The sequence below is a fragment of the Talpa occidentalis genome, unplaced genomic scaffold, assembly GCF_014898055.3.
Source record: "Talpa occidentalis isolate TD23 unplaced genomic scaffold, MPIMG_talOcc4v2.1 talOcc4.7, whole genome shotgun sequence".
NCBI classification, from domain to species: domain Eukaryota; kingdom Metazoa; phylum Chordata; class Mammalia; order Eulipotyphla; family Talpidae; genus Talpa; species Talpa occidentalis.
The window spans coordinates 105751148-105778000 of record NW_023605083.1 but is presented as its reverse complement, the minus strand read 5'-3'; the positions used below and the strand labels follow the sequence as shown (position 1 = coordinate 105778000).

Here is a 26853-nt window from a genome sequence, read left to right as displayed (position 1 = left end):
TGCAGCTGCCAGGTGACTCAGGCATTCAGATCCAGGTGGGTGATATACTCCTGGACCCAGTCCTCCCTGGGGTCAGCACACACCTGCCAGGCTCTTTTGGTCTGAAAGCTGTGGAGAGGAGTGGAGGGTTACACAGGGAGGAATCCTGGGTCCACTGTGACCCCTCACCCTTCTCTGTCCCAGACATCTCAGAGCCTAGCCACTTGATCATAAAATATTTTCTTAAACTTGGGGTTCACTGAGCTTCCTTGCATCTCATATGGGGATCCCCTCAGAAAGCCAGCTTCCTGTAGTAACTCTCCCCTCTGCCCAGGGTAGGTCCTCCAGGACTCTCTGCAGGCCCCAATCTCACCACAAGAGCCTCCATGATGCCCTGTACTCTGAAGGGTCTCAGAAGCCTGGGTCCTCAGAAAAGGGATGCCTCACCCCAGAACTCTCTGTCTCCCTCCCAACATGGGCAGGAAGACGGGCTCTTACATGACACCAGACTTGGAGCAGAGGTTGCTGGTCTCATAATAGTCCACGATGAATTTGCGCGGAATCCGCCGGGATATATAGGAGAAGCAGCAGGCGGTCGGGATGTTGGCACCAACTGTGAGAAGAAAGACAGAAAACCATAAGTCAGCCAGGTTCTTCTCAAAGGTCAGACGCACTGCACAGGTGTACGGGAACAAGAGATCCAGGAGGGACACTGGCATTTCTCCTTTCATGGACATTTTTATTTCTATGTCTCTCTTTTGGTGTTTCTCATTCTCTGTCTTGGTTTGGTGTCTCCATGTTTCTCCATGGGGAGTTTCATTTTCTGAACAAACTGCTTCTTTTTCTATCTCTTCCTGGGGAGCTCTATCTGGAGTTCATGAGGAGCGCCAAGGCTACACTGCCGGGAAGTAAATGGACACAGATTCTACCTATTGTCAAATCCCAGTTGGGCCTCCCTTTTCCCAGGCATAGACAAGGACTTATTCCCACCCTCTCTCCCAGAGCAGAACAGAATTGCTAAAACCTCTTAGGAAGGAAAATTCTCAGTAAGTCACTCTGAAGTTGGCTGCTTAGGGGGCTCAGGCTCAAAACTTTGGCATTATGGTCCACAGCATGGTCAGAGACTGGAGAACAGAGCAAATGGAAAACAAGGGAGCCCAGACTCACATGAGGCAGAGCAGGTCTGAGAACAGAGGGCCGCGGTGAGGAGCAGGACAGCAAGGACAGCAGCGGGGACCTCCATGATGCCCAGTAGCAGAGTGCGAGCTCAAATGGTGGTCAAGCAGAGCTGGGACTTGGGGTCATGTAGCTGTTGCCGCCTTCCCGGGTCTAAGAAATACCTTCTCTTTATAAGCTGCTTTGGGTATGAGAAGATGGGGACCTGGAGAGATAGTGGGGGGAGTTTTTATCACGGTGTTGGTGTCATGCTGTGAGTTACATGAAAGAGGGCTTTGGGTTGCCACAAAGGTTCAGGTTATTTGCAAGAATGGTTTAGTTGCTTACTTGACGGGAAAATGGTTTCCACACTGAGAGGAGGTGAGATGCCGGTGTGACACCGATGCTGGTTTGACCCTGAGACCAAGTTTGCAGGTACCTTCTCACAAGAACAGATCTCCACAGCAAACTTTTCATCCACAGAGCTGCACACTTCCTGATATCCACCCCAGATGTCCCAATGGCTTGGACAGGACACACTTGAGAACACTGTGGAGCCTTGAGAAGCACAACAAACACCCTGATGGAGACAGCAGAATAGGGGGAGCCTCAGCGACAAAAGCAGCAAGACTGAGGCTGCTCTTCAGATATTGGCTCTTTCGTCATTCTCTAAAATAAGTGTAATATTACAGAGAATAAGTGTATAGTATAGTAAGTGTAAGTGCCTGATAATTACCTTTTTGATTATAATAAAAATCCCAGATGTTAAGTTTTGATTACGGAGGCATCAATTTCAAAGACATCCATCTAGAATAAATCACTGGCAGCTACATAAGTAGAATAGAACGAGGCCACCTCACCCATGAAGTTCCCCTTTCAGGAAGGCCTGGCTGCCCTAGATAACTGACCGTTTGGATGACCCTGTTCTCTCCTTCCCCTGCTTTTATTTCTGCTCTTAAATTTTAAGTTACCAATAAATGGCAAACCTGCAAAGCCCTAATAAATCCTCAACCCCAGTAAGGGCAAAATCCCCGGGCTCTTTCTCTCTCTCTCCTCCCCTAAACTTTGCTGTGTGGCCCTAGATGTGCCTTCTACCTGCCAGAACGCCTGTGAGTAAGAAACCTATTTCCTCAAAGTCCCTGATGGTTGCTGCTGAGCTGCATCTTGTGACCAAAATAATCACCAGGGCTGGTCCACAGCATTGGCTCTGGCAGAGAGGATTCCTATGGGGGCTTGCCAAAGTAGGGCCCACCCAGTGAGTGCCCCAGGCATTCCTAGCAATGACATCACTAGTGGTTGTCTGAGTGACTCAAAACAGTTGGTCCCTGGCTTACCTGAGCTAACTGGGGCTTGATATGTACAAAGAGTCTTAAAATGTCATTACTGTTTTCACCAGCAAAATGCTCTGCCATAGATCTATCCTATGGATAGTTGTATGCAGAAAAGTTATGAGGGAAGTTTTATGCGGAATAGTATTTGTCATAGTTTATTTGCAACAATTAGAAGATAACCTACAACTAAATGGTGATGTATTCACCTCTAATAACAATGAGCCCTTTAAAACTGAGTAAATCATTTTTATCTTTAATATTTTTTTAATTTTTTTATTTTAACATTTATCATTTTTTTAATTTTTTAGACAATATTTGCTTCCCCCCACCCTCTCAGATTGAGTCCCCATAGAATTTCCTTCCCCAAGGCACCCATGCACCATCACCACAGTCCCCTGTGCTCTCCTCCCTCTGAGTAAATAATTTTAAAAGGAAGTCCTTATTCTTAAAAAAAATCCTAAACATTTCCTTTTCTTTATTGTATAGTCAAGATGAGCATAGGCAGGGTTTGCCTGGCAGAAACAAACCTATTCAATGATGTCATCAAGGACTCAGTCTTCTTAAAACACTCTCCTATCATTTTGTTGGCTTTTCTTCTGTGGGCTTGTCACTTCATAGTTACAAAATGCTTGCTGCTGCTCGGGCATCACATCTTCACAAAGTCTCATCCACAGACAAAGGAGTCTCTCTACATAGGAGAAAAGAAAGAGCAATGTTGTTAGTGTTTTAAATGAAAAAGTTTTAACATAATTTGTAGCATAATCTGCAGATTACCCTGAAAGTAGTAAAAGCTAATTTTAAAAATAGACAAGATAAAAATAAAGCTTCTTTCATTTTTGAAAGGTGGGTAGGCAGCAAGGCAAGTACAAATAGGATGTGGGGAGGTTTTCCGCTATATCTTTCCTATTGGCAATTATGAATTCTGAGCTATAATCCAAATAAAATTTCTTGCTTAAAGGTACCTTAAGGTAGAAAAAATTATTACCCACATCTCCCCACCATTAACAACCTGGTTTTCTTTCAAATGCATTTTTTCCCTAGGCTTACTTGTCTAGAAAAAAAGGCAAGTTTTCTTAACTTCTGTTTGCCTTTCCTTCTTTTTACTGTGTGTCAGAGGCATTATTGTCATTATTATTATTGTCATCAAATATCATTTTGTATTTTTCTTAAGCATACTTACATGATAAGCTTTTCAGAATCATTCTGGTATCTTTAAGAGTTGCCTAATTTACTCAACATCAACGTAGTGAATTATATCACCATGCACTATTGTACAATAGCATATTGACTGGTTTCAACATTTGTTTTTAACAATATCAAACATCTATATGCACAAATCTTTTTCTATAAATGAGGTTATTTCCATAAGATATCATCCTAGCTATGGACTTTCTGGATCAAAAAATAAGGACATTTAAGGCCCCTGCTCTGTATAGACACCCCTTAGCCACTGCATGCCCGTGTCCATCCCTATTGTGGAATGTAGTGATGGCAGATTGCAGAGACCTGTGAATGCCTGATGAATAAAACAGTGATTAGAAAGTCGACCAGTCACTCTTGCCATGGCTGTATTCCAGGCCACCCCAATTTCATTCTGCCCATCTGGGTCTAGATCAGACACATGGCTCAGGCTACTTAAGACTCTATGGCGGGCCTGCCCTGGTGGTGCAGCAGTTGAGCGCTGGGCTGCGAAGCTGCCCGCAGCCTCTGCAGCACTGGTTCAATCCCCGGCCCTCAGGCAAGGGTCCCACATGGCGTGCAGACCTCTCCTGCCGCGCCTGCTGTTCCCCTCAGCAGTGTATTTCATCGGTCTGCCTGTTCTGTTCCCCCCACTTGCTCTGGTGAATTCTCTCACCCTCCCGTGCTTCTGACTGTAACCAGTGCTTTGTATAAATAAATAAATTAAAAAAAAAAGACTCTATGGCAACATCATATATGTCACATCTGTGCAGTCAGAAAACTTCTGAAAATTCTGCTCTGTGGAAGGGAAAAGGGAACAATGCAGTTCATGGATAGCTCTGTTCTTGATAGAAGGAACCAGCTAGGCTTGATGCCCCACTGACAATCACTCTTAACTTCTCCCTTGGTGGTTAATCATTTCCTCAGAAGCATGGTCCTCAACATGATGTCATGGCCTTTTCAACCAGGGTGCGGTGGAGTTATGAACAGTGTGCCCAGGATGCTGTGTCATCACTGGAGGAATGGCCCTATGTGGTCAGAAAAGCTTTAGCAGAGCATCAGATCTGTTCGGTGGTAGGAATTAATTTGTAGATCTCTCCATGCACTCACAGCTCTAACACTAACAGCCTTTCACCCTGTAGGGGCAGGAAGGGACACAGTGCAGGTTTTCTGATCCAGCAGACCGGGTAAAGGAGGAGTCAGAGTCCTCAGTGGCTTCTGCAGGCTTTTATTGGGATTTACCAGGTATATGGCAGACAGGGGTGCTGAGGGGCTGGGAGGCTGGCAGGCCTCCCAGACCCCAGCAAGTCTTCACTGTCTGGGCTCTCCGGCGTTCTCTGGTGGTTCTGCTTCTCTGTGTCTGCTTCTCTCGGCTTCTCTTTCGGCTTCTGCTGGCGTCCCTGTGACGCCACCCTTAAAAGCCCAGTCTCAGCCCAGGTGAATCCCATCTATCTATGCCCACTCCCTATTCCAGGTGCCCGCCATCAGGCATGCATTCAGGACTGTAAGGATCCATCATCTATCCTGATGGTGGGAGGGCAGAAAAGCCTGACATTTTTCCTTACCCTACACACTCTACTGTTCAAAACATTTCTACACAATCAACCCCAACAAGTGAGCCATTGAGCTATTCTTGTAGACCCTGAACCTCCGTGTGACCCCAGGCATCCTGGATGTGCAACTCATAACATGATACCATGTAATGACTCCCCCTCGACACTCCCAGGCTCCAATTCCTCATGGTCTTTGTTGCCGATAAGGGGGAAGCTCATGGGTTGGACTGCAGAAGGATGTAGGCAGCAGTGAGTGCCCAGTCCTGCCCTGGCTTTGCCCACTCTCTTCTGCCTGCTTCATGGTTGCCTTGGTCCATCTTCTCACCAGCACCTCAGCTCACAAGTCTCTTCTGTACCACAAGACTCAATCCTTGTCCTTCCTTTCTTTTGGACTTGTTTCCCAATGCTCTGAAAAGACATCTAAACCTAAGTGAGAGCTAAGAACATCAGAAGTTTTCAAAATGTTCTGGACTAATCCCTGGGCCTAAGAGGTAAATTAGGGCTAGGACCCATCTTTTGGTTGGGAAATTGAGGCTTAATTCAGTCATTAATAAGATAAAAGCCAGTTGCAGTTGGTTTCTAGGGTGAGTCAAAGTGTAGAATCCCCTCAGTTCTCCCAATGAGATCTACCTTTGGGTGATTTACAGAATATGGCATTTCACTGAGAAATGTCTCTATAGACTAAAAGAGACAGAACAAGGGCCAACTTTTCTAATAACTATATTCCCTGAAGAGGGAGCTAGAGATTGAAAATAAGACCATGGTGGAAATTCCAAAATGAAGAAAAAATGCTCTGTTTCCTTGGTTCCTTTTGTGCCCAACTCTGTAGGTCCAGGCAGTGCATTTCTATCAACTTCTTGCTCACCCCCTCAGAGGGTAGAAGTTGACTTGGCTTTTCTTGGGTTCTTGATTCCCACTTCCTCACAGCTGAGGCAAACATGCCTTCTGCTCCTCTTCTTTCTCTCCAGATTCATCCACATTTGTTAATGAAGGAGGTTTTCTTTCCAGGAAGTCATACCCTGTATCCAGAAAGAGTACCCAAAGTTAGTAAGTTCTACCTTATCCAGTTTTGTGTTTTGACCTCTGTAGGGTGAAGAAAATGTCAGGCTTTTCTGCCCTCCCGCCATCAGGATAGATGATGGATCCTTGAGGTCCTGAATGCATGCCTGATGGCGGGCACCTGGAGTAGGGTGTGGGCATAGGTAGATGGGATTCACCTGGGCTAAGACTGTGCTTTTAAGGGCGGCATCACAGGGACGCCAGCAGAAGCCAAAGAGAAGCCGAGAGAGAAGCCGAGCAGAAGCCGAGAGATGGCCGGAGAGCCCAGATAGTGAGGATTATGCTGGGGGTTGGGAGGACTGCAAGCCTCCCGGCCCCCCAGCACCCTGCCTGCTATATGCTTGGTGAACCCCAATAAAAGACCTGCAAACACCACTGATGACTCTGACTCCTCCTTCACCCGGTCTGCATGGGATCAGAAAATCTGCTCAGTGGTCAGTCCTGCCCTTTACAATTGGCGTAAGTCGGCAGGATGATCCATGCAGACAGGTATGGAGCCCTCTGAAGACCTGGAGGGACTAAGGAATAGCAGACTGAGCCTGTGACCACGCTGGAGGCGTCATGGTGGCACAGAAGGTGGACAAGGTCCAGGAGCTACAGGACGAGACCTGGAGTGAAGGAGACACCTGAGAGGACCAGCCAACGACCCATGAGGCAGCAAGAATCATCAGCAAAGAAAGGACCACGATTCAGAGCTTGCCAGTGCTGATTCAGGGAGAGGCCAACGAACTTGGCCTAATGGACTTGGACTGATGGACTCGGACTAATGAACTTGGACTGACAATCCCACCAGAAGGTGGAGGACCTTGGCAGGTTGTTTTTTTTTTTTGAGAATCTGGGGGTGGCCAGTGGGCCTTGATGGCCAAAAGCAGCCTGTGTGTGCCCAGAAGCTAGGCAGAGGAGAAAAGCCAACTGAGAAGGCAAAAGCTGGTGCTTATGCTAAGTTTGGGAAGTCTTGAGCGGCTGTTAAGCAGCCTAAGTATGCTGAAGACCTGTGAGTCTCGTAAAATCACCTGTGAGTGATGCCCTGCTCGTTGTCAAGTGAGTAGCTGAGGAACCCGTCCTTGGGGGACGGGTGGGGAACGTGGCTTGGGGTGGAGCCCAAGCCAAATGTAGAGTTTGTATCCCCAAGCCATGTGCTTGTGCAGTGGGTTGGCCTGAGTGCGAGGGTCTGCGAGTCACATTGGTGGCTATGAAGGCCGAATGTTGGAGCGACTGCAGACAGAAACCCTGACAGTTGGTGATTACCCCCAACAGTATAGAATTGCCAATCCCAGAGTGAGTGCATCCTGGGGGTGGATGCAGTGTGTGGCTTTTAGCCGAGACTAGAGCCAGAGAAGGCCAGGAAGCCTGACGGCTCCTGGTGTGTTATAGTAGATGCCGTGAGTGATTCCCCTCCCTCATATGAGCAGTGCCTTCGGCAGCAGATTTGGTGGCTCATCTGCTGGTACCAATAATTGTCTTTTGCCACTAGGTTGGGGCCCTGCCTGGACTTATTTGTGTTCTGTTGTATTTTGTTGTTATATTGTGATGTATTTGCTTTTGTGGGCCATGGTTGCAGTGTTTATGTTTGTTAAGAAAATTGTATATATGAAGACTATATGGCAGAAAACCCTGAGGGGGTGGACTGTAGGGTAAAGAAAATGTCAGGCTTTTCTGCCTTCCCGCCATCAGGATAGATGATGGATCTTTGAGGTCCTGAATGCATGCCTGATGGCGGGCACCTGAAGTAGGGTGTGGGCATAGGTAGATGGGATTCACCTGGGCTAAGACTGTGCTTTTAAGGGTGGTGTCACAGCGATGCCAGCAGAAGCCGAGCAGAAGCCAAGAGAAGGCCGGAGAGCCCAGATAGTGAGGGTTTGCTGGGGGCTGGGAGGACTGCCAGCCTCCCGGCCCCCCAGCACCCCTGCCTGCCATATGCCTGGTGAACCCCAATAAAAGACCTGCAAAAACCACTGAGGACTCTGACTCCTCCTTTACCTGGTCTGCTGGATCAGAAAACCTACCCTGTGGCCCATTCCTGGCCCCTTACAACCTCTTTGATCAAACTCCAACAAAATCCAAACCCACTACAATCCCCCAGCTCAGGTTCATGCTTGCTAAATTTTGCTGCTTCTTTGGAGTAAAGACTCTTTTCTCCCTTATCAGAAATAAAATTTACTGATACAAGAAGACTACATAACAAGATCAGGAAAATTTGAATTATCCTACTCCTATTAAGTAATTAAATCAATAATTTAAATCCCCTCCCACCCAAAAAAGGTCTTCATGCCTAGCTCACTCCATAAGCAAATTCTGCCAAACATTATAGAGAAATAAAGGGGGAAAGATAGTCTCTTCCATAAATGGTGTAGGAACAATTGGGCATTCATAACAAAAAATGAGCCTCTACCTAAATCTCACACCCTACACAAAAATTAATTCAAAATGAATCAGAAACTTAAATGTAAATAAAACATGAAACTACTAAACCCTAAGGAAAAAAAAACCACATAAACAAAAATATTCAGGACCTAGGAACAGGGAAAGAGTTCTCAGAATTCACACCAAAACCATAATCCAGGGCCTCCCTGGTGGCACAGGGGTTAAGAGGCAACCTATGAAGCTATCCGCAGCCACTGCAGCACGAGTTCGATTCCCGGCCCGCCAGGGAGAAACCCATATGGCGGGACAGAACTCTCCTGTCTCGCCCGCTGCTCCCCTCAGCAGTGTACTTCGGTCCATCTGCTGGTTCTGTTCACTGCTCTGTCTCTGGTGAATCCTCTCAACGCCCCCCCCCACCCCCACCGCATCTCTGGCCTGTGCCCCAATTCTTGTATAAAAATAAATCTTTAAAAAAAAAAACATCCATAAAATGAAACAGATAAATTAGACTTCATCAAAAGTCAGAAGTCAAGACAACGAAAAGACAAGCTACAGAATGGGAGAAAATAATTGCAAACCACCTATTAACAAAGGACTTGCTTTTGGAACATGCACTGAGCTCTCAAAAGTCAACAGTGAACAAATAGTTGAATTAGAAAATGGGCAGAAGTCACGAGCTGTGACTTGAATGAAGAGGATACACAGATGGCAAACAAGCAATGGTTTGTGCCTGTGTTTCTTCACTACTTATTTTTAAAGATATTGACTGAAATAGCACAGTAAGTAGAAAAATGCCCCACTGCCCAAAAGATCTCTAGCTCTTATGTTCCTGTAAGCTGTGAATATATTATGATACATTGCCAAGAGGGATCTTGAGTGCTATAAACTAACTTTACATGGTAGAATTATTCCAGATTGGCTGAATGGACCCAATGTGATCACATTTTCTAAAAAGGAAGGCAGGAGTGTTGGTGTCAGATGACGTTGTGTGAACCATTGCTGGTCACAGCCAAGAAGTGCGGGCACCATCTAGAAGCCAAAAAGACCAGAGAATGGATTCTCCATGAGAGGCTCCATAAAGAAATGTATCTCTGCAGACACCTTCATTTTAACAAAGTGAGACCAATTTGAGGGCCTCCCCAGTGGCACAAGGGGTTAAGACGCAACCTATGAAGCTGTCCGCAGACTCTGCAGCATGAGTTCGATCCCTGGAGCAACCCAAATGGCACAGCAGACCTCTCCTGTCTTGCCCACTGCTCCCCTCAGCGGTGTATTTCAGTCAATCTGTTCTGCTCCCCACTGTCTCTGGTGAATCCTCTCACCCCCCACATCTCTGGCCTGTACCCCAGCTCTTATATGCATAAATAAATATATCTTTTTAAAAAAAAAGTGAGACCAATTTGGACATCTAGCCTTCAGAACTGTAGGATAGTAAATCTGTGTTATTTTAACCACTAGGTTTGTGGTAATTTGTTACAACAGCAGTAAGAAAAAATACAAATATTATAGGTAAAAAGATATTGTAGAGGTTTTAAGACATAGCCACAATTTCTTTGACTCTCATGGAGAAGAAGGGTCTAAGTCCTTGAATCTTGACAGGTTTGTTGCTGCTTTGACCAATGATATGAACTTTGTGGCTAGGTCATAAAAGGCCATCCTGCTTCCACCTTGTTCACCAGCAACACTCAACCTTCAGCCCTAAATTTTGGAAGGGCCATGGGCAGACAGGTCCTGTTGCCATCCCCAACTGAATCTGTCCTTCAAGCTGGCCCAGCACTGATGACAAAGGAAGTCATCTTAGAAGTGAATCTTCCTGGGCCTCCCCGGTGGCGCAGCGGTTGAGCGCTGGGTTGCGAAGCTGCCCGTGGCCTCTGCGGCGCTGGTTCGATCCCCGGCTGCTCCCCGGCCACGGAGGAGGGTCCCACATGGAGCGCAGACCTCTCCTGCCGCCCGCTGCTCCCCTCAGCAGTGTACTTCGGTCCTTCTTCCTGTTCTGCTCCCTGCTCTGGCTCTGGTGAATTCTCTCACCCTCCCGCGCTTCTGACTGTACCCAGTGCTTGTATAAATAAATAAATAAATAAATCTTTAAAAAAAAAAAAAAAAAAGAAGTGAATCTTCCACCCAGAGAGTGAGTTATTTATGACATGGACTGCTGTGGCGTCATATTCATATCACACTTGTTTGACTAGAGAAGTTGTGAAAGAACATCACCTTCTTCGATCTTATGCGTAGAAACAGGTCTATGGTGATACCAACTCCTGCTGACCCACTAATTAGGGAAATACTTTCTTCAAAACAAAGGAAGTCATCTTAGAAGTGAATCTTCCACCCAGAGAGTGAGTTATTTATGACATGGACTGCTGTGGCGTCATATTCATATCACACTTGTTTGACTAGAGAAGTTGTGAAAGAACATCACCTTCTTCGATCTTATGCGTAGAAACAGGTCTATGGTGATACCAACTCCTGCTGACCCACTAATTAGGGAAATACTTTCTTCAAAACAATCTCAATGAACTGAGGAAATAATTCCTTCAGACATGTCATCAATCAATGGAGAAGTGGAGCTATTCTTACTGAGATTCTGAATTCCTGTGCTAACCAAAGGCTATTGACAACTCCTAGGTTATGCATCTCACAGAATGACACCAACATTATGATTAAAATCCACTCACCCTCAGTTTTCATCTGACCTCAGTTTTCATCTGACCCCAATTTTCATCTGACCCCTCTCTATATAAAGAAAAGGGGTAATGTTTTAAACCCAAGAAGGAAGAGTCAGCTGCAAGTACCCAAGTCTTGTCATGACTTCTACCAACCCAGACACCCTTACCTGCCCCACATCATGGAGGCATTTGACACTTACCAAGGCCCTTTGCTCTCAGGCCTCCTTGATTCCCTGAGTGTCATCCCTCTGTCTGTTTCAGATGTCACCCTCTCTGGCCCTGGATGAGATCACATCAAACATGATGACCAAGATATCTGAATCAAAATGAAAATAGAGCACCCAACATAGAAATCTGAATCACCCTGGTCAATTTCTTCTTTCAAAGGGATCCACATTGTCATATTCTACTCAGTAGTTCAGAGAGAGAGAGAAGGGAGATTAATTTCCACTTTCTAGATAAAGAATTGAGACATAATTCATTGAGTAATTGGTCTGAGGCAAACTCCAGGACTATTTATTTCCCACTTAGGCAGGTAAATTTAAATTCATGTCAGTTATTCCCAAGAGCCATGTTGTTTTTGATGTAAGATATACTAGCTTTGTCTGTTGTGTTGTGAATCATGGGTTAGCTGAAACTCCCTCCCAAAACAAGAAGGAAGTCCAGATAAGACATTTTAGTGAACTAAGTCCCCTAAAGGGTATGAATAAAATCCAAAATGGAGATATGAGGAAATTTCTAGGAGTTCCGAACTCTTAAAAAATGCTACAACTTTTTAGTACTTTTTGACCTTTTCGGGGGTGGAGATAGGAAGAAGCTGACTTTCCTTATTGTTTTTTTTTTTTTAGTGATTTAGTCTCTTGCTATGCCTTTCACAGTTGGTGTTGACTTCTCAGTTTCCTGTTGCTTCTCTTACTTCCCCCAGAAGTCCCTCAATATTTTGTAGCAGACTATTATAAGACCAGCAGCTGGTGCTCTAAGTCAAGCATTATGTAAAGATCATTCCTCCTGCTCACCCCCACAGGGAGTGAAATTGGTATGCCCTGGGGAGAGGAGCAGCATCCATGAGTATAGGGAGGCAGACCAGGCACTGTCTTGGAAATACACAGATACCTTGGCCCAAATCAGAGATGCTGAGGTGTTTTCTGAGCCATTCCAGGGTTAGCAGGGTGATAAGAGGAGATGACCAAGTGCAGAAGAGAGAAGACAAAATGACAGCAGGAGGGAGGTTGTATGAGGATATCAGGGAAGTTGGGGGTCCTGAGATACGGGAACTTTTTGCTGAGATGTCAAGTCATAAAGAGGGATGGAGGCATAACACTGTGGCCCCAAAATGTACCTGCTGGCTGTGTCCATCCTAATTCTTCTGTCCTTCTCCGTAACTTCCAAACTCAACAGGATGACTAGTCTGCTTCAATCCCAGTGATACCTGGATCCAGCAGTACATTAGGAAGCTAGAGCTGAATCTGATGGATCCAGAAAGTCAAATCCATCAGTAGATTAGGGAGTAGGGACCTAAGCCAGAAAACTGGCACCCTCAGCTCAAAATACTATCTCTTTATGGTTATAAGCTGCACCTCCCACTAACCAAACTCTAGAACCATCTTTACATTAATTTTAATCTATTTAAATTATTCATCTCTATTATATATTTCCAGTTTTGAATTGTTTTCTATAAGACACCACACATTGACATTGTGGTATTAAATGATTGTGCTAAATCTTCTCTCTGGATATTGGACCAAGTCCATCTACAAACAAGAATTATAAATACTCATTTTTCAACAAATATTTAGTCTTTGTATTATTATTATAATCTTTTGAATGATAAAGATGTTTTCATTGGTAAGCCTCTGACAACTGTGTTGGTTGTTTATTTGAACATCAATAATACTGATCAGAAGGAAAGCAGGGTAAGTTTATATAATTTGGAGAAGTGAGAAAAGACAGGAAAAAAGAGAAGACAAGCATGCCACTATAACTACAAACATAAGCATGCTTATAATTGAGATAGCATCCTGGAAAGCCAAAACCAAAAATGTTATAGATTAAATCATAATTAAAATAAAATCGGCACTTTACAGGGACAAAAATAGAAACGAAAGGCTCTTTCATGTTCACCTTTGCCTTTTTCAAAATATATCAAACTTTCTTGGGAATAATGACTTACATTATTGAGAGCTTAATATGAATTATGAATGCTCATGAATTTTCTCATGTTTTCCTCAAAATAGTACCATGAAACATATCTGTTGTTGCCCCAGTTGATAAGTGAAGAAACAGAAGTTCGGTGAACCCAGGTTAACTTCCTCAGGGCTACATAGTTAGCAGTGTAAAAACTTAAACCTGGATTCCTGTCCCATGCTCTTTACCCTCAGGCTCCTGATTCTCAAGGTTCCACTTGAAACAGATTTAACATGACATTTCCTGTTTCATTATGTGTGCATTCTGCCTTCAGCTAACCAGGAGATCATCCTCCTGTTTGGGTAAAGCCAAGATGAGTCAAGTCCCTCTATCTACTGTAGCATTTTCATTTGACTCATGCTTATCAAACCGAGTGCACACATGTCTCTCTTCTGGCCATCTCTCTCCCTGCACTTACTCATATCCAGTATACTCAGGGCACCTCAGCAAATACATTGACCATATAGACTCTAACCAGATTTTGAGAAGAATTCTCTGTCTTTGATGGCACCCCTAATCTTTACAAATATTTCCCCTGGAGTTATCTGCCTTTATAACACTCCCTGCCCTTATCAATGATTTGCTTCTTTCTCCTCTGTTCAATCTCCTACTTCAAGAACCGGATAGAGAGAGTGTAGGCAAATCCTGCCATCTCCATGGAATATCATCCCCAGAGGGGGCTTATGGCATGGTCTTTTTTGAACAAGACAACTGCTTTTTGCAACAGAAACTATGCCAGTCAACATCTTCGTAGTTTACACAAAGAAACTGCAAGAAGACAGATGGGAATGACATTGCCTAATGCTGGAAAATAGAAGAGAATAATTACTCATAAAATTTCACCAAAACTCTGCAATGTACACAGGAAATCCACAACTACTTCTCCAATTTTAGATAAGATATTAACAACCTATACAAACATTAATGTTCTTTATATTTCAACAATGAATTAATAAGTAACCAGCAGATTACACACCCAAGTGTACTGAACATTATCATTTTGCTTCTAAAAGAGTTTTCCCCTTTCTTCCTTTAGTCTTCCTTAACTATTAGAATTGAAATAAATGTCCATCCAGAGGAGGTTTTAATGGCACTGAAGACAACGGGTTACCAGAGGGTCTGGGGTGCAAATGAAGAGAGAACTCCATGTCAAGTTCTCCTAAATGAAGACATGGTCAGGGTTCTATCCAGAATGGTTTATCCAGGACCTTTATATTTGCTTTCCCCAACTTCCCGTTATTTTCATCTCTATAGCCAAACATTGTACTCAAATGCTTATAACAGTTTTATTCAAAATATCCCCAAACTTTATTCTAAATAGAACCCAAATGTCCATCAAGTGGTGCTTAGATACACAAATTGTGGAATAGTCAGGTCTGCTTCCACCATATCAGAAACTAGAAAGGTCTGTGCCAACCCCAGCAAGGTGTGGGTCTAGACACTGCAATAAGATCCCTAGGGTTCTGGAGCCAGCAAGGAGAGTGCTAGAGATGTGAGCAGATTGGGCACAGGAACCTGAGCCAGGCAAAGGTCTCTATGATCTCAGAAGCCACTCCAGACATACGCTAGTGCTCTCTGCACATTTATTTTTAAATTATGTATGCTATGTTATGGTTCTCATTCCTTTCCACTTTCAAACTGTGTTATTTACTAAATGTCCTGAGAGACTGCATTGCCCCCTCTTGCTTCCCCTCACTATTTTCCCTTCAGTCACATGGGATTTCAGGGGCTACAATGAGCTGGGTCTAAAAAAATATTCTAGAAAACCATCAAGCCAGAAATATATATTTGGAGTACCCAGTTCTGGGTTTGGAAACAACATGATTTCAGCCCCTGCCCTACATCTTGTGTCCCTCCCTCCAGGTTTAGCTAAATATTAAATTTGAGCAGTATTAATAGAGAGGATGTGGAGCAACTGCTATAGACACACAGCTAGCAGGAATGTGAATTTGTCCTTCACTTTGGAGAAGGCTGTTGTCACCCTGTATAGCAAAAGTGTGCACAGCCACTCCTGGATACACCCTACTTCCTGGCACATCACACCAGGCAATGGCACAAGGATACTCAGCACAGCCTGCTGCTGGCTTTAGCAAAAAGATAAGAGGGAAGAATGAAAAAGACATCGTGGTATATTCATACACTGAACTATCACCAGGAGTGAAAACAAGTGTACTTTAAACACAGGAAAGAGGGTGAATCTCAGAAGCATCATGTTGGGAGAGAAAACCATGCAAGGGTACATATATTAATTTACATAGAGTTCAAAAACATAGGAAGCTAAAAATACATTATTTAAGAGTCAAATCTATGTCATCAAACTACAAGAAAAGCAAAAATATAATAAAAATAATATTCAGGAGAGAGATCACTTGGAGGTAGCAAGGGAAGAGAACAGAATAGCAAGCAGTGAACAGCTGTGGATAAAAGGAGGGGGAGAGAAGAAAGATCCTATAACTTTAGAAGAGAGGTAGCTACCTCTGTTCTGGGAAAGATTCTATACCTATGAATTTCTAGTAACTAATCCTTTGTTTGCACTTTGAAAAGGAAGCGCGCACTGCAAGTCAACATGGGAGCAATTACGGTCACTCAGACTAGACAGACCCCACTTCCTTCTCTGGCAGCAGCAGACATCTAGGGAAGAATGGGATGGGAGAGTTGTAGACAAAGGATCTGATCTTCAGCATTTAACAAAGGTGCCCTTGGGATCAGTTAGAAAACAGTAAAATGTAGGACACTGAGGTATTGTGGCCCAGCACCATAGTTGCATGTGCCAATGTGCAAAAAAAAAAATAACAAAAATCTTTGAGCCATAATCTTCCCTCAGTTCCCCTCCCCCACACCAGCCTTCCTCCCTTGAATAGGGGAAGTAGAGTCAGTCAAGCAAGACTGAAGTTCCGGGAAGAGGGTACATGTTGCTTACCAAAGCATGGAAGTCAGATGACTCAATGTCAGCAGTAACTTAGTTTTGGGCATCCAGGAATTGGCATAGAAAGAGAACCAAGAGATGTTACCAGTCAGCCTTTTCCATCCTCCTGCCCACACCTGATACTCTGCTAAATCAGTAGACAAAGGTCACAGTCTGGCACCCTGCCCTTCCCATGCACACACAGAAGCCAACTGTTGGCCAAGAGGAGAGAGAAGGCTTTCAGAGGTATTCATCTAGATGCCCCACCCTCGCTGAACATGTAAGCCATGGGGAGAGACACTATTCCCCACTTATGCTCTTGATTTGTCAGGAGAAAGTAGGCAGTTCAGACCCTCTCCATCTACCTAGAGGAGGAAGACTAAACTGGGGAGGAATCCATGCCTTCTCTTCTTTACTTTTCCTTAAAGCAGCTAACAGGTGATGGTGTCAGATCTATCTACCTGCTCTTCAGGATACAGCTTCCAGGGAACCATAGAAATGTGAGCCACACTAACTTGCTTTGTCACTACCTGCCTTACTTTGTCACTATGCCCCTTAAGGGTTCCTGCCTGTTTCTTGAGACTCATCCTTCTTCACCCTCTCCCTTATCATAATGTTCCAGTCACACTGAACTGCTTTTGTTACCTGAATGCACTATCCTCATTTTTGCCTGAGGGCCTTTGCATATGCTGTTTCTTCTCCTAGGATTTCTGTTCCATCTACTCATAGCTAATCAACCCCAACCTACCCTTCATGTATCAGCTAAATGATCTTTCCCTATTGTAAGTTTAGTCTTCAGTTATTGTGTTTCATAAAATCCTACAACTAATACTTAATAACTCCTTTTTTAAAAAGATTTATTTGTTTATTTATTTATTTATTTATTTATGCATACAAGAACTGGGGTCTAAGCCAGAGGTGTGTGCGGGGTGGTGAAAAGATTCATCAGACAGTAGGGAGCAGAACAGGCAGATCTACTGAAATACACTGTTGAGGGGAGCAGTGGGCAAGGCAGGAGAGGTCTGCCTCGCCATGTTAGTTGCTCCTTGGCCAACCTGGGAATCAAACTCTGCTGCAGTGGCTGGCGATAGCTTGATAATGCTATCTTGAACCCCTGTTACACCAGGGAGGCTCCTAATATTTCATACTCTTAACTTACTTCGCAATTATGTTTATCATATATGACCATTTCTTTAATGTCACTGCTCATTAAAAGACTGCTCCTTGAGGGCAAATAGTCTTGGATGGTGAATTAAGAGATGACCAGGCAGCATCTACTCACTCTCAATTTTACCCTAAAGATGAACTGGATCAGCCTCTAGGTTTCTAGAGTCAGCAGGATCCAGGCTTCTAGGTTAAGGGTCAGTTAACTATGGCTCTCGGGCCAAATCCAGCCTGCTGCTATTTTGTAAATAAACTTTTATTGGAACACAGTCATATCCATTAGTTTACAAATTACCATGCTTGCTTTTGCTCCTATACAGAGTTGGACAGGTGTGACAGAGACAGTGTGGCCCATGAAACTTAAAATAGTTACTCTATAGGACAAGGTGATATCTATATTGGTATGCAAATGTCCCTGGGCAACTGACATGTAAAATCTAGATGTTTCTCTTCCCAATAAGACATTCCTGAAATTTCCCAATACTACATGACCAGTTGGTTCTCCCTGCCCCCTCCTAACTTCCCTATAAATTTGTGAAGCAACTCACGAGCAGAGGATCTCTCCTGGAGCATCTCCCTATGGTCATCAGTGCTGCCTAGACACCAATACCTCTCCATGGGAGGAGGTGGGCTTGGAGACTGCTGGAAGTTTTTTTCTTCATCAGCCTAGGTCAGCACTCGCACTCTATGTCACTAGGGTTGTGTCTTCCCCTACTCTTACTCAACAACTAATAATGAAGGAAGAAATGAGTACAAAGAGAAATGACCTGCAGGTGGCTCTAGCATTTCACTAGTGAATTATCAAATGAGGGCATATTAGAATTGCAATGAGGATTTTAGATTACTTTTTGCTTTATGGAAGTTAATAAATTTGCACTGAGAAAAGCAGTAAAAACAGAATTTCCCATTATTATTTACTTTTGCTATTAGTTCATTTTATTGTTTGAAGGGGTAGGTAGTTGCTTTTTCTTTAAAAAAAAAAAAAAACAAAAAAGCCATACTTCTATTTACTTATAAATAATTCTAAATCCCTGAGGGGTAAAGCATCACACAGATCCTATATCGAACAGCCTTACTAGGAAACTTATTTAGAAATTTGGCACAAACCATGGTACTGTTTTTTTTTTTTCCCTCTGATTTTTTTTTAATTTTTTTTTTTTTATAGAGGCATGTTTTTTATTTATTTATTTGTTTGTTTGTTTATACATGCACTGGGTACAGTCAGAAGCGCGGGAGGGTGAGAGAATTCACCAGAGCCAGAGCGGGGAGCAGAGCAGGCAGAAGGATCGAAGTACACTGCTGAGGGGAGCAGCGGGCGGCAGGGGAGGTCTGTGCGCCATGTGGGACCCTCCTCCGGTGGCCGGGGAGCAGCCGAGGATCAAACCGGTGCTGCAGAGGCTGCGGGCAGCTTCGCAACCCAGCGCTCAACTGCTGCGCCACCGGAGAGGCCCATCATGGTACTGTTTTTATAGGCACAAGCTACCTTTCCCCAGATGACTCTGGTTTTTTTGGTTTGTCAGGAGTCAGTGTGTCATCCTTTGCTTTGTACATACAAGCACATGTCTTGTCTAGATAGAATTCAGTTTCATCTCAGGCATAAATATCTTCAATTTTAATGTTTCCTCTGGTTCCAGAGACCCCACCTATAGCCAGAAATAAAGGCCTTGTACTGTAGCCTTCCAGACATACTTGTCAATTTAGAAGTCCTTTCCCCAGTAGGCTTCCAGAGGCTACATGATGATGGAAGAAGCAGTTCGCTTTTCCTGATGCTTCTGATAGGCTCTTATTAACTGGCCAAGAATTCATGGTCAAAGATCTCTCTATAAAGAGAACGAACACTTGGTGTAAGGCTGGAAATTAATGGTGTGCCCAGTTCAAAATGGCAGATAGGACTCCCACATTTAGCTTTCCTTTTGTCCAAACTCTAATGAAATTGCACATTTTTAAACTAAAGACAAGAATTCGGGTTTTATTCTCAATTTTATGAGCTAGTTGACCAAAATTTACTAATTACAAGCATCACATATTGCTTTAATGGATATGAACGTAAAATGCTACTAGCTCCCATTTTAAATGTTTTTCCCAATGTTGTTTAGCTTCTTTGAATTTTTTTTGTTGTTCTTTAACTTAAAGATGACATCTTTTAGGAAAGTATATCTATTAAGATAAAGCTAACCAGGCCACAGCACCGTTTCTGGAACACGGTAGATGTTCAATAAGCATTGGCTGTTGTTATTATTGGCCTTAGCCTTGGAAGCCCCCTGAGGCTGGACAAGCAGATGTGGAGTATCACAGCCTACACCCTCGGTTATACCAAGCTAGTAACAAATAGAGCTGATCTGATATTTAAATGTCAACAATGATGCTTGGTGGCAGGGGGAAGTGAAAATGATGAAAAACTCAGGAAGTACGCCAAAACCACTCAAAATGTTTTCTCATTGGGGAGGTCAAGGAATGGCAGCATATTGTGAAACCATCTGTTTTTTGCTGAACAAATATTTGACACTGTTTCAGATACCTCTGGATACAATTTGCATTCTATCAGCTCCATATCTTACTCACTACGCCAATTGTTCTGCACAGGCTTTGTTGCAGCTCTATGTCAGTATGATCTGACAACCTCAGCTTGATCATCACACATACCCCTCTTTTCCTGCAGCAGGGATGCTCTGATGCAGAGCTCTAGGTTGCCTAGGGAAGCCTGCATAATACTCACGCATGTGCAAACTGGAAATATTCAACAAGTACTCTTGATTAAAGGGGCTCAAACCCAATGGAAATGACTCAGTGAAGGAAATATTGAGTGAGCATATGTATAGAATGATTTGTCCTGTGGAAGTAAGTCAGTCAACCTCTCCCCTCAACAACGGTGCTAGTGCAACAAGCCCACACAGAGAGGCTGTGGTGTAAGGACGGAAGTTATGCAGGAATCCAACAGGGGCTCTCTCTCATCAAGGCCCATTGAGATATTGCCACTGCTGAATGCCAAACCTACTAGCAGCAGAAATATATGTCAAGTCTCAACATAGCACCTACCTTCAAGGAGAAAATACAGCCATATCACCCTGGACCCCTACCACTTTACAAAGGAGGCCAATTCAACCTTAGCAGAATCAACACTTACTCCAGATATGGGGGGGTTTTCCCTACCAGTAATATTTCTGACAGTCCAATCATCCAAGGACTTACAGAATGCCTGCTAAGATAGTATGATATTTTCACAACATTGCCTTAAGCTAAGGGATGCCTTTTATCACAAATGATGTGAATCATTTATGGGACCCACTGGTATCACCATATACTTAATCATTCAGACGTAGCCAGACCAAGAGAATCACAAGATGGTAATAATTTAGCTAAGGGGATAACAAACATCAGGTTAGAACTTATCTTCCAGAATGCAGTATTGCACTAGACCAAATTCTTGTGTACTATGTTATATCTCCAGTATTTAGAACACACAGGAACCAAGGGGTTGATGTAGGATCAGCCCCTCTCTCCATGATTCCCAGTGATCTATTTGTGGTTCCCATGCTGCAACATCAGGCTCTCTGGGATACAGTGGATTATGCTCTGCTGGATTCTAGGGATGGGAAGGAGACAGGGGGAGCATAGAGAACAGGAGATGAGCCATTGTTTACTGAGATTTATATAAACTTCATGCAGGCGTCGTACATCAGCCTGTACCTTACAACTTTAGCTTCCCTTCCAGGTGCTTCTCTGATCCTGAGGTATGGAACACATGCAAGAACAGAACACACATGCATGAGCAAATCAGAAGTGTGAGGAAGTTAATCTGCAATCCACCACTGGCCAATGAATGGCTGTTATCATCATCTATTGCTGTGTAATGAACTACCCAATGCTTGGTGATACAGAATGACAAAGATTATTTTCTACTCAAAAGATTTATGGGTCAGAAATTCATGCAGGGCACAAGAATGGCTTGTTTCTGTTCCATGATGCCTGGGATCTCAGTCTGGGTCTAGCAGCCCCATATCTTATTCTTGCCACAAATATCAAGGAGTAACTCAAATGGATGGGTTTGTCTAGAGCAATGGGGTCCCGAGGAAACATAATGCAAGTAACAAATGTGATTTTGAATTTTCTAGCAGCCATATTACAAAAGTGAAAATAAACATATGAATTAATTATAATGATATATTTTCTTTAGTCCAGTATATCCAAGATATTATCATTCAACATGTAATCAATGTAAAATATTACGGAGATAGTTTATCTAGGGGTAGTAAATCTTTGATACCCAATGTGTAATTTATACTTTCAGAACATCCCAGTTTAGACCAGCCCCAGTAAAGTGCTCAGCAGCCACAAGTGGCTAGAAGTTATTACATTGGACAATTGATATCTAGAGCTTCCTCACCACTGTGTCTGGCACCTAGGCTGGTATCCTGAAGCTATGCTCACTGGATGTCTACCAGAATACCTGGGTTTTCTCCCAGCATGGCAACCTCAAGTTAGTCAGTCTTTTTACATGGTGACTGGGGCCGCCAAGAGCAGGTATTCCAGTGAACAAGGTCAACATGGCTTTTTACAATCTAGCCTCAGAGGTCACATATCACACTTTATTGTTTGAACCAATCACAGTCCTCCTCCATTCCAAGGGAGACAGCATAGATCCACTAATCCTTGAGAAAGGTGTTAAAGAATTTGTGACCTTCCTTAAAAAGTGGCTTGGGGGCCCTCTCTGGTGGCGCAAGTGGTCAGGACACAACCTATGAAGCAGTGTGCAGCCTCTATAGCACAAGTTCGGTCTCCGGCCACCCAGGGAGCAGCCCACATTGTGCAGCAGACCTCTCCTGACTCGCCCACTGCTCCCCTCAGCAGTGTACTTTGGTCAGTCTGCCTGTTCTGTTCCCCACTCTGTCTCTGGTGAATCCTCTCACCCCCTGCACCTCTGGCCTGTATCCCAACTCTTGTATGCATAAATAAATAATTTTTTTTTTTAAAAAGTGGTTTGGGGATAAAATCCAGACAAAATACTCTGAGACATAACTTCATGACTCTTCAAAATATCCCAGCAGAATCAAGCATTATCCCTGTCCCCCAACTAGTACAATCCTCCAATCTCTCTACTAAGAAAACTTTCCAAATTATCTAGCTTCACCCAAGAGTTCTCAGGCTCTGCATTCAGGGGAGCCCAGACTACGATAAGAACCTACCATATGCCAAACACTGGGGAAACAACAGTGAACAAAGATACAAACAAAAATCCTTTTGTGGTTTATGTTCTAGAAGAACAGACATACATTGAAAGAATTAGATGTAGCACTTAGAGAAGTGAAGCAGAAAGAGTGAGGAGAGTAGTAAGATGTGAAAAAAGAAAGCACGGGGACCAGGTCACATAAAGACTTGTGGACTTTTATAAGGGTTGAGATTTAAATTTGAGTGGGATTAAAAAGTCATGGGAGAATTTTGAATAGAACTGACTTATATGATTTCTATTTTAACAGGATCAGTATGGTTGCAGTGTTGATAATGGACTAAGGCTGTGCAAGGCAGAATACAGAGATAAGCAGGGATGCTTTTGCAAGAATCCTGGAGACAAGAATGGCTTGGACAGGGTGGAGAGGGTGGAGGTGGTGAGAAACAGTAATATCCTGGACATATTTTTGAAAGTAGAATCAACAGTATTTATTACAGGATTTGATGGGGGGGTGCTGAGACAAGGAGAGGAGTAAAATATCAGGGTTCTTCATGAAGAATAATGTGACCTTGTTAACATGTTAGAACATTCACTCTGATCATTACCCTGTAAAAGGTATTCTTGCAGTTGAAGGTAGGAAAAAAAACAACTTTGCTTTAGAGGATGAAATGAGTCTCCTAGGGGAAAGATCCTTTGTAAAATACTCTGTTTGTATCCATACGGCAGTTGGGAACGGCTCAAGTCATTCTTTGCCCTCTACTTCCTATTGCATTCCAGCCTTGTTCCCTTTTTTAGAAATAGCATGTTGACTATCATATGGGCAAAGAACAGCATTCTGACCTCTGCTCTGTGACTTCCTCATCCTCCTCTTCTTTAAATACAGGACAAAGTTGGAGTCCCAGGGAATCAGGGAGCGGAGCGCACAGGAGTCCACAGGCCAGCTCTGCCTGCATACAGGACGATGAAGCTCTCTGCAGCAGCCCTCTCCTTCCTCTTCTTTGCAGCTGCCCTCGGATTCGAGCTCCAGAACATACATCATGGTGAGTTCAATGAGCCTTCTCACTGGTGGTCTGGTCCAGTAACTTTGATCTGGGGAGGAGACAGTAGATACCTTTGTCCTCTTGTGATTGCTCCCTGTCCCATTCATGGATGTGAATTTGACACTTTTTTAAAAGCAGCTTCAGTCCCTGAAACTTGGCAAAAACTGTATAAAGATAACTGATCTGACTTGGAGAAACAATTCTCTCCCTTCGCATCACTAGAATCATTTGATACCTTCTCTTAGCTGACACAGGGCCATTAAGTGGTAGATCAAAAGAACTGTTTTAAATTGTAAATTATAGAAAGAAGCTTAGTTTTAACATTGTAGAATATTAAAATTATTATATGTCATCTAGTATAAAGCTATTATTTTAGAAAGGAAATGGGACAAATCAGGCAAGCGACTCACCCAAGTCCACCTGCCCATTGTGTTTATTTATTTTTAAAAATTACATATCTACTATTTCCTAGATGCAAGCAGACACTGTTCTAAGTGTCTTGTAGATATTAGCACATTGAATTCTCCTGAAAACCTGGTGGAGTAGATGTTCAGCAATTTATATAATTTTGCATAATAGTAATATTCTCATTTTACAAATGAGAAAACTAAGGCATAGAAACTTCATATAACTTATTCAAGATCATACAGCTAGTGAGAGGTGGAGTTAGGATATGAGCTCATTAGGAAGCTGTTATGGAAAGATAAGATCATTTAAGATTTTACTGTGCAAGCCCCCCCCCCACATCACATTAAGCATATTGAAGTATATATATACACTACCTCATTAAATATAACACATATGAACTACATAAGAAATGAGCTAAAAGTTTAGGTGTATTGGCCTTATTAGCATAATACATCTCCTTAATCTCTTATCTAAACCTTTGGAGTGAGATGTATTTAGGAATGCAGCATTTTTCAGATTTCCTAAGGTAATATAGTATGATCCAGCAATTCCAGCTCTGCATATACCCCCCAAAAAACTGAAAGCAGCACATAAAAAAATATTTGTAGATCCATGCTAATATCCATAATGGCCAAAAGGTGAAAGCAACTCAAACATCCATTTATAAATGAACAGATTTTTTTTAAGTTGTAGATACAACAATGGAATGTTATTCAGCCTTAAAAAGGAAGGAAATTCTGGCACATGTTACAACATATATGAACACTGAATATGTTATGATAACTGAGATAACGCATTAACAGGACACATACCATGTGACTCCACTCATATGAGGTATTAAAGTCGTTGAAGTAAGAAACAGAAAATGGGATGGTGGCTGAGGGATGAGATAGCTGAAGATTCTGAGACACAACTGCTTCCCAGTCATCTCTCTCCTCTCCTTGTCTGTTTCTCCCAAACAGAACCCAAGATGGCGACGGAGGACCTTCATTTCTCACAGCGTAAATGTTTAATTATGGTATATTTAAATATGGCATAGGCATATAAACCTGTGAGTACAGATCTGCCCAATGACTTCAGCCCACGTGTTTACAAGGAGAGGGCAGAGGGGAAGAGTCCGGAGGGTGGTGAACATCTCCTAGGAAGAACAGCAGGGGCTGTGGGCCCCTCCTCCATGGATGACCACTGTTCCCCCTGGCCATCCTGTCCCGAGAGTCAGCTCCCCTGGGGCAGACAGTGTTCTCTGCTGTCTCCTGCAGGGATTAGACCCTTCCCCCTCTGAGAGAAATGGTCCTGGTCCTGCTGTGTCCCTGCCTGGGTGCCTTCAGACACACAGCTCAACTGAGGAGAGTAAAGCAAGGAGATGCCAGCAAGTGCTAGCAGAGGAAGCAAACATCCCTTTCAAGCCCTGTCCCTTCTCATCCTCCCCAGCACTTCCAAGGAAAAAAGGGTCTAGTTGTCTTTAAAAGGAGAACTTTCTCTTACAGATTCTTTATATAGTGCTGCTGACTGCTGCTTCAACCTCATCAAACAAAAAATCCGATGTGCGTTCATGGAGGATTACTTTGAAACGTCCAGTGGGTGTCCCAGGTCTGCTGTCATGTAAGTGCCAAGCTCATTGTCCTGTCTTGGAAAGGGAGCAGAAATTTTTTTTTAATGTAATTTAATTTTGTATATATATTTTACATCATTCTTCCTTTTTGTATAATGCATGCTTTCTCCTCTCAGGTGTAGTCCCCACAAAATTCCCATCACCAATTCATCCAAGCACCATCAGGATAGTTCCTTGTGTGAGAACACATTCTCTCCCCTGTTTTGATCCCCCTCCCTCCCCCTTCCCTGCAGAGTGTCTCTGATTAATAGTTGCCTGTTAATTTTGTTTTTTAACTTATTTTAATTTTTTTCTTGGTCCCTAATTTGGTTCCCCTACATTCCTCCTATAAGTGAAGCCACCCGATATTTTTCTTTTTCCTTCTGGTTTATTTCAATGCTCATAATCCAGAAGGAGTGAAGAAGTTAATAATAAATGAGTTTCTGGAAAAGTCCCACTGGATCCTGCCAGGTCAGGGAGAGGTTGTGTCCTCATTAGAATCCTGCAGGAAATCAGGTATAAGAGGCTCCCAGTGGAGGGAGGTTAGGGAAGGAAATTGAGAGCAGGAGCTAGCCTCCCCAAGGAAACCCTCATGAGTCACTAAGGGGGACTCAGAGGCTGAAGGAGGGTCTCAGAGAGAAAATACCCTGAGTTCCTGTAGAAGAGAAGGGGAAGAGCAGACTGGGCTGAGTAGAGAACCAGGGGGCAGGGAAGATGGGGTTCCCCATCCCCATTTGCTGAACCCTCCTTGATTTGCAATCTCTCTCCCCATTGCTCCCCAGCTTCCGCACCAAGAAGGGGAAGACGGTCTGTGCAGACTGGCGTGGCAAAGGAGTTTTGGATTGCATGATGTCCCTGAAATCAAGGAAGCAGAGAGAATGGGAATGAACTTGATTGAAGAGAAGGATACTAGGTGCCTCACTTCACCTCCAGCTCTCTTGCCTCAATACTTCCTGGGACTTTCTTGGCCTGAATTACTTTTCTAAAAGCAGCAATTACTATTCTGTTCTGGCTATAAAATCAATGCATTAATAAAGAGTATTCAATTAACTATGTTTGAACTTTATGAAGAAAAAGAAACTGTGGGAATTGCCGAACTTTGGATTTA

At 43.4% G+C, this 26853-nt stretch overlaps 2 protein-coding genes across 4 annotated transcripts; one reads left to right on the top strand and one right to left on the bottom strand.

Annotated features, from left to right (window-relative positions):
* On the bottom strand, positions 1-23564 carry LOC119231124 (C-C motif chemokine 3-like). Of its 2 annotated transcripts, XM_037492784.2 has the most exons (7): positions 11487-11588; positions 6063-6216; positions 2993-3153; positions 1483-1714; positions 1147-1360; positions 478-592; positions 1-108 (listed from the first exon to the last, which is right to left on the bottom strand). In XM_037492784.2, the coding sequence occupies exons 5-7, from the start codon at positions 1220-1222 to the stop codon at positions 18-20; spliced, it is 282 nt and encodes a 93-aa protein (XP_037348681.1). In that variant the 5' UTR covers positions 1223-1360; positions 1483-1714; positions 2993-3153; positions 6063-6216; positions 11487-11588; the 3' UTR covers positions 1-17. The 2 variants fall into 2 exon arrangements, with proteins under 2 accessions (XP_037348681.1, XP_054544785.1); XM_054688810.1 differs by lacking the exons at positions 1-108; positions 478-592; positions 6063-6216; positions 11487-11588 and adding an exon at positions 23547-23564 and having other exon boundaries at positions 1235-1360.
* On the top strand, positions 23529-26853 carry LOC119231125 (C-C motif chemokine 15). Of its 2 annotated transcripts, none has more exons than XM_054688811.1 (4): positions 23529-23746; positions 25117-25172; positions 25642-25756; positions 26528-26853. In XM_054688811.1, exons 1-4 carry the CDS (start codon positions 23668-23670, stop codon positions 26593-26595), a joined length of 318 nt encoding a protein of 105 aa, XP_054544786.1. In that variant the 5' UTR covers positions 23529-23667; the 3' UTR covers positions 26596-26853. The 2 variants fall into 2 exon arrangements, with proteins under 2 accessions (XP_054544786.1, XP_037348682.1); XM_037492785.2 differs by having other exon boundaries at positions 23535-23746; positions 25117-25155; positions 26528-26849.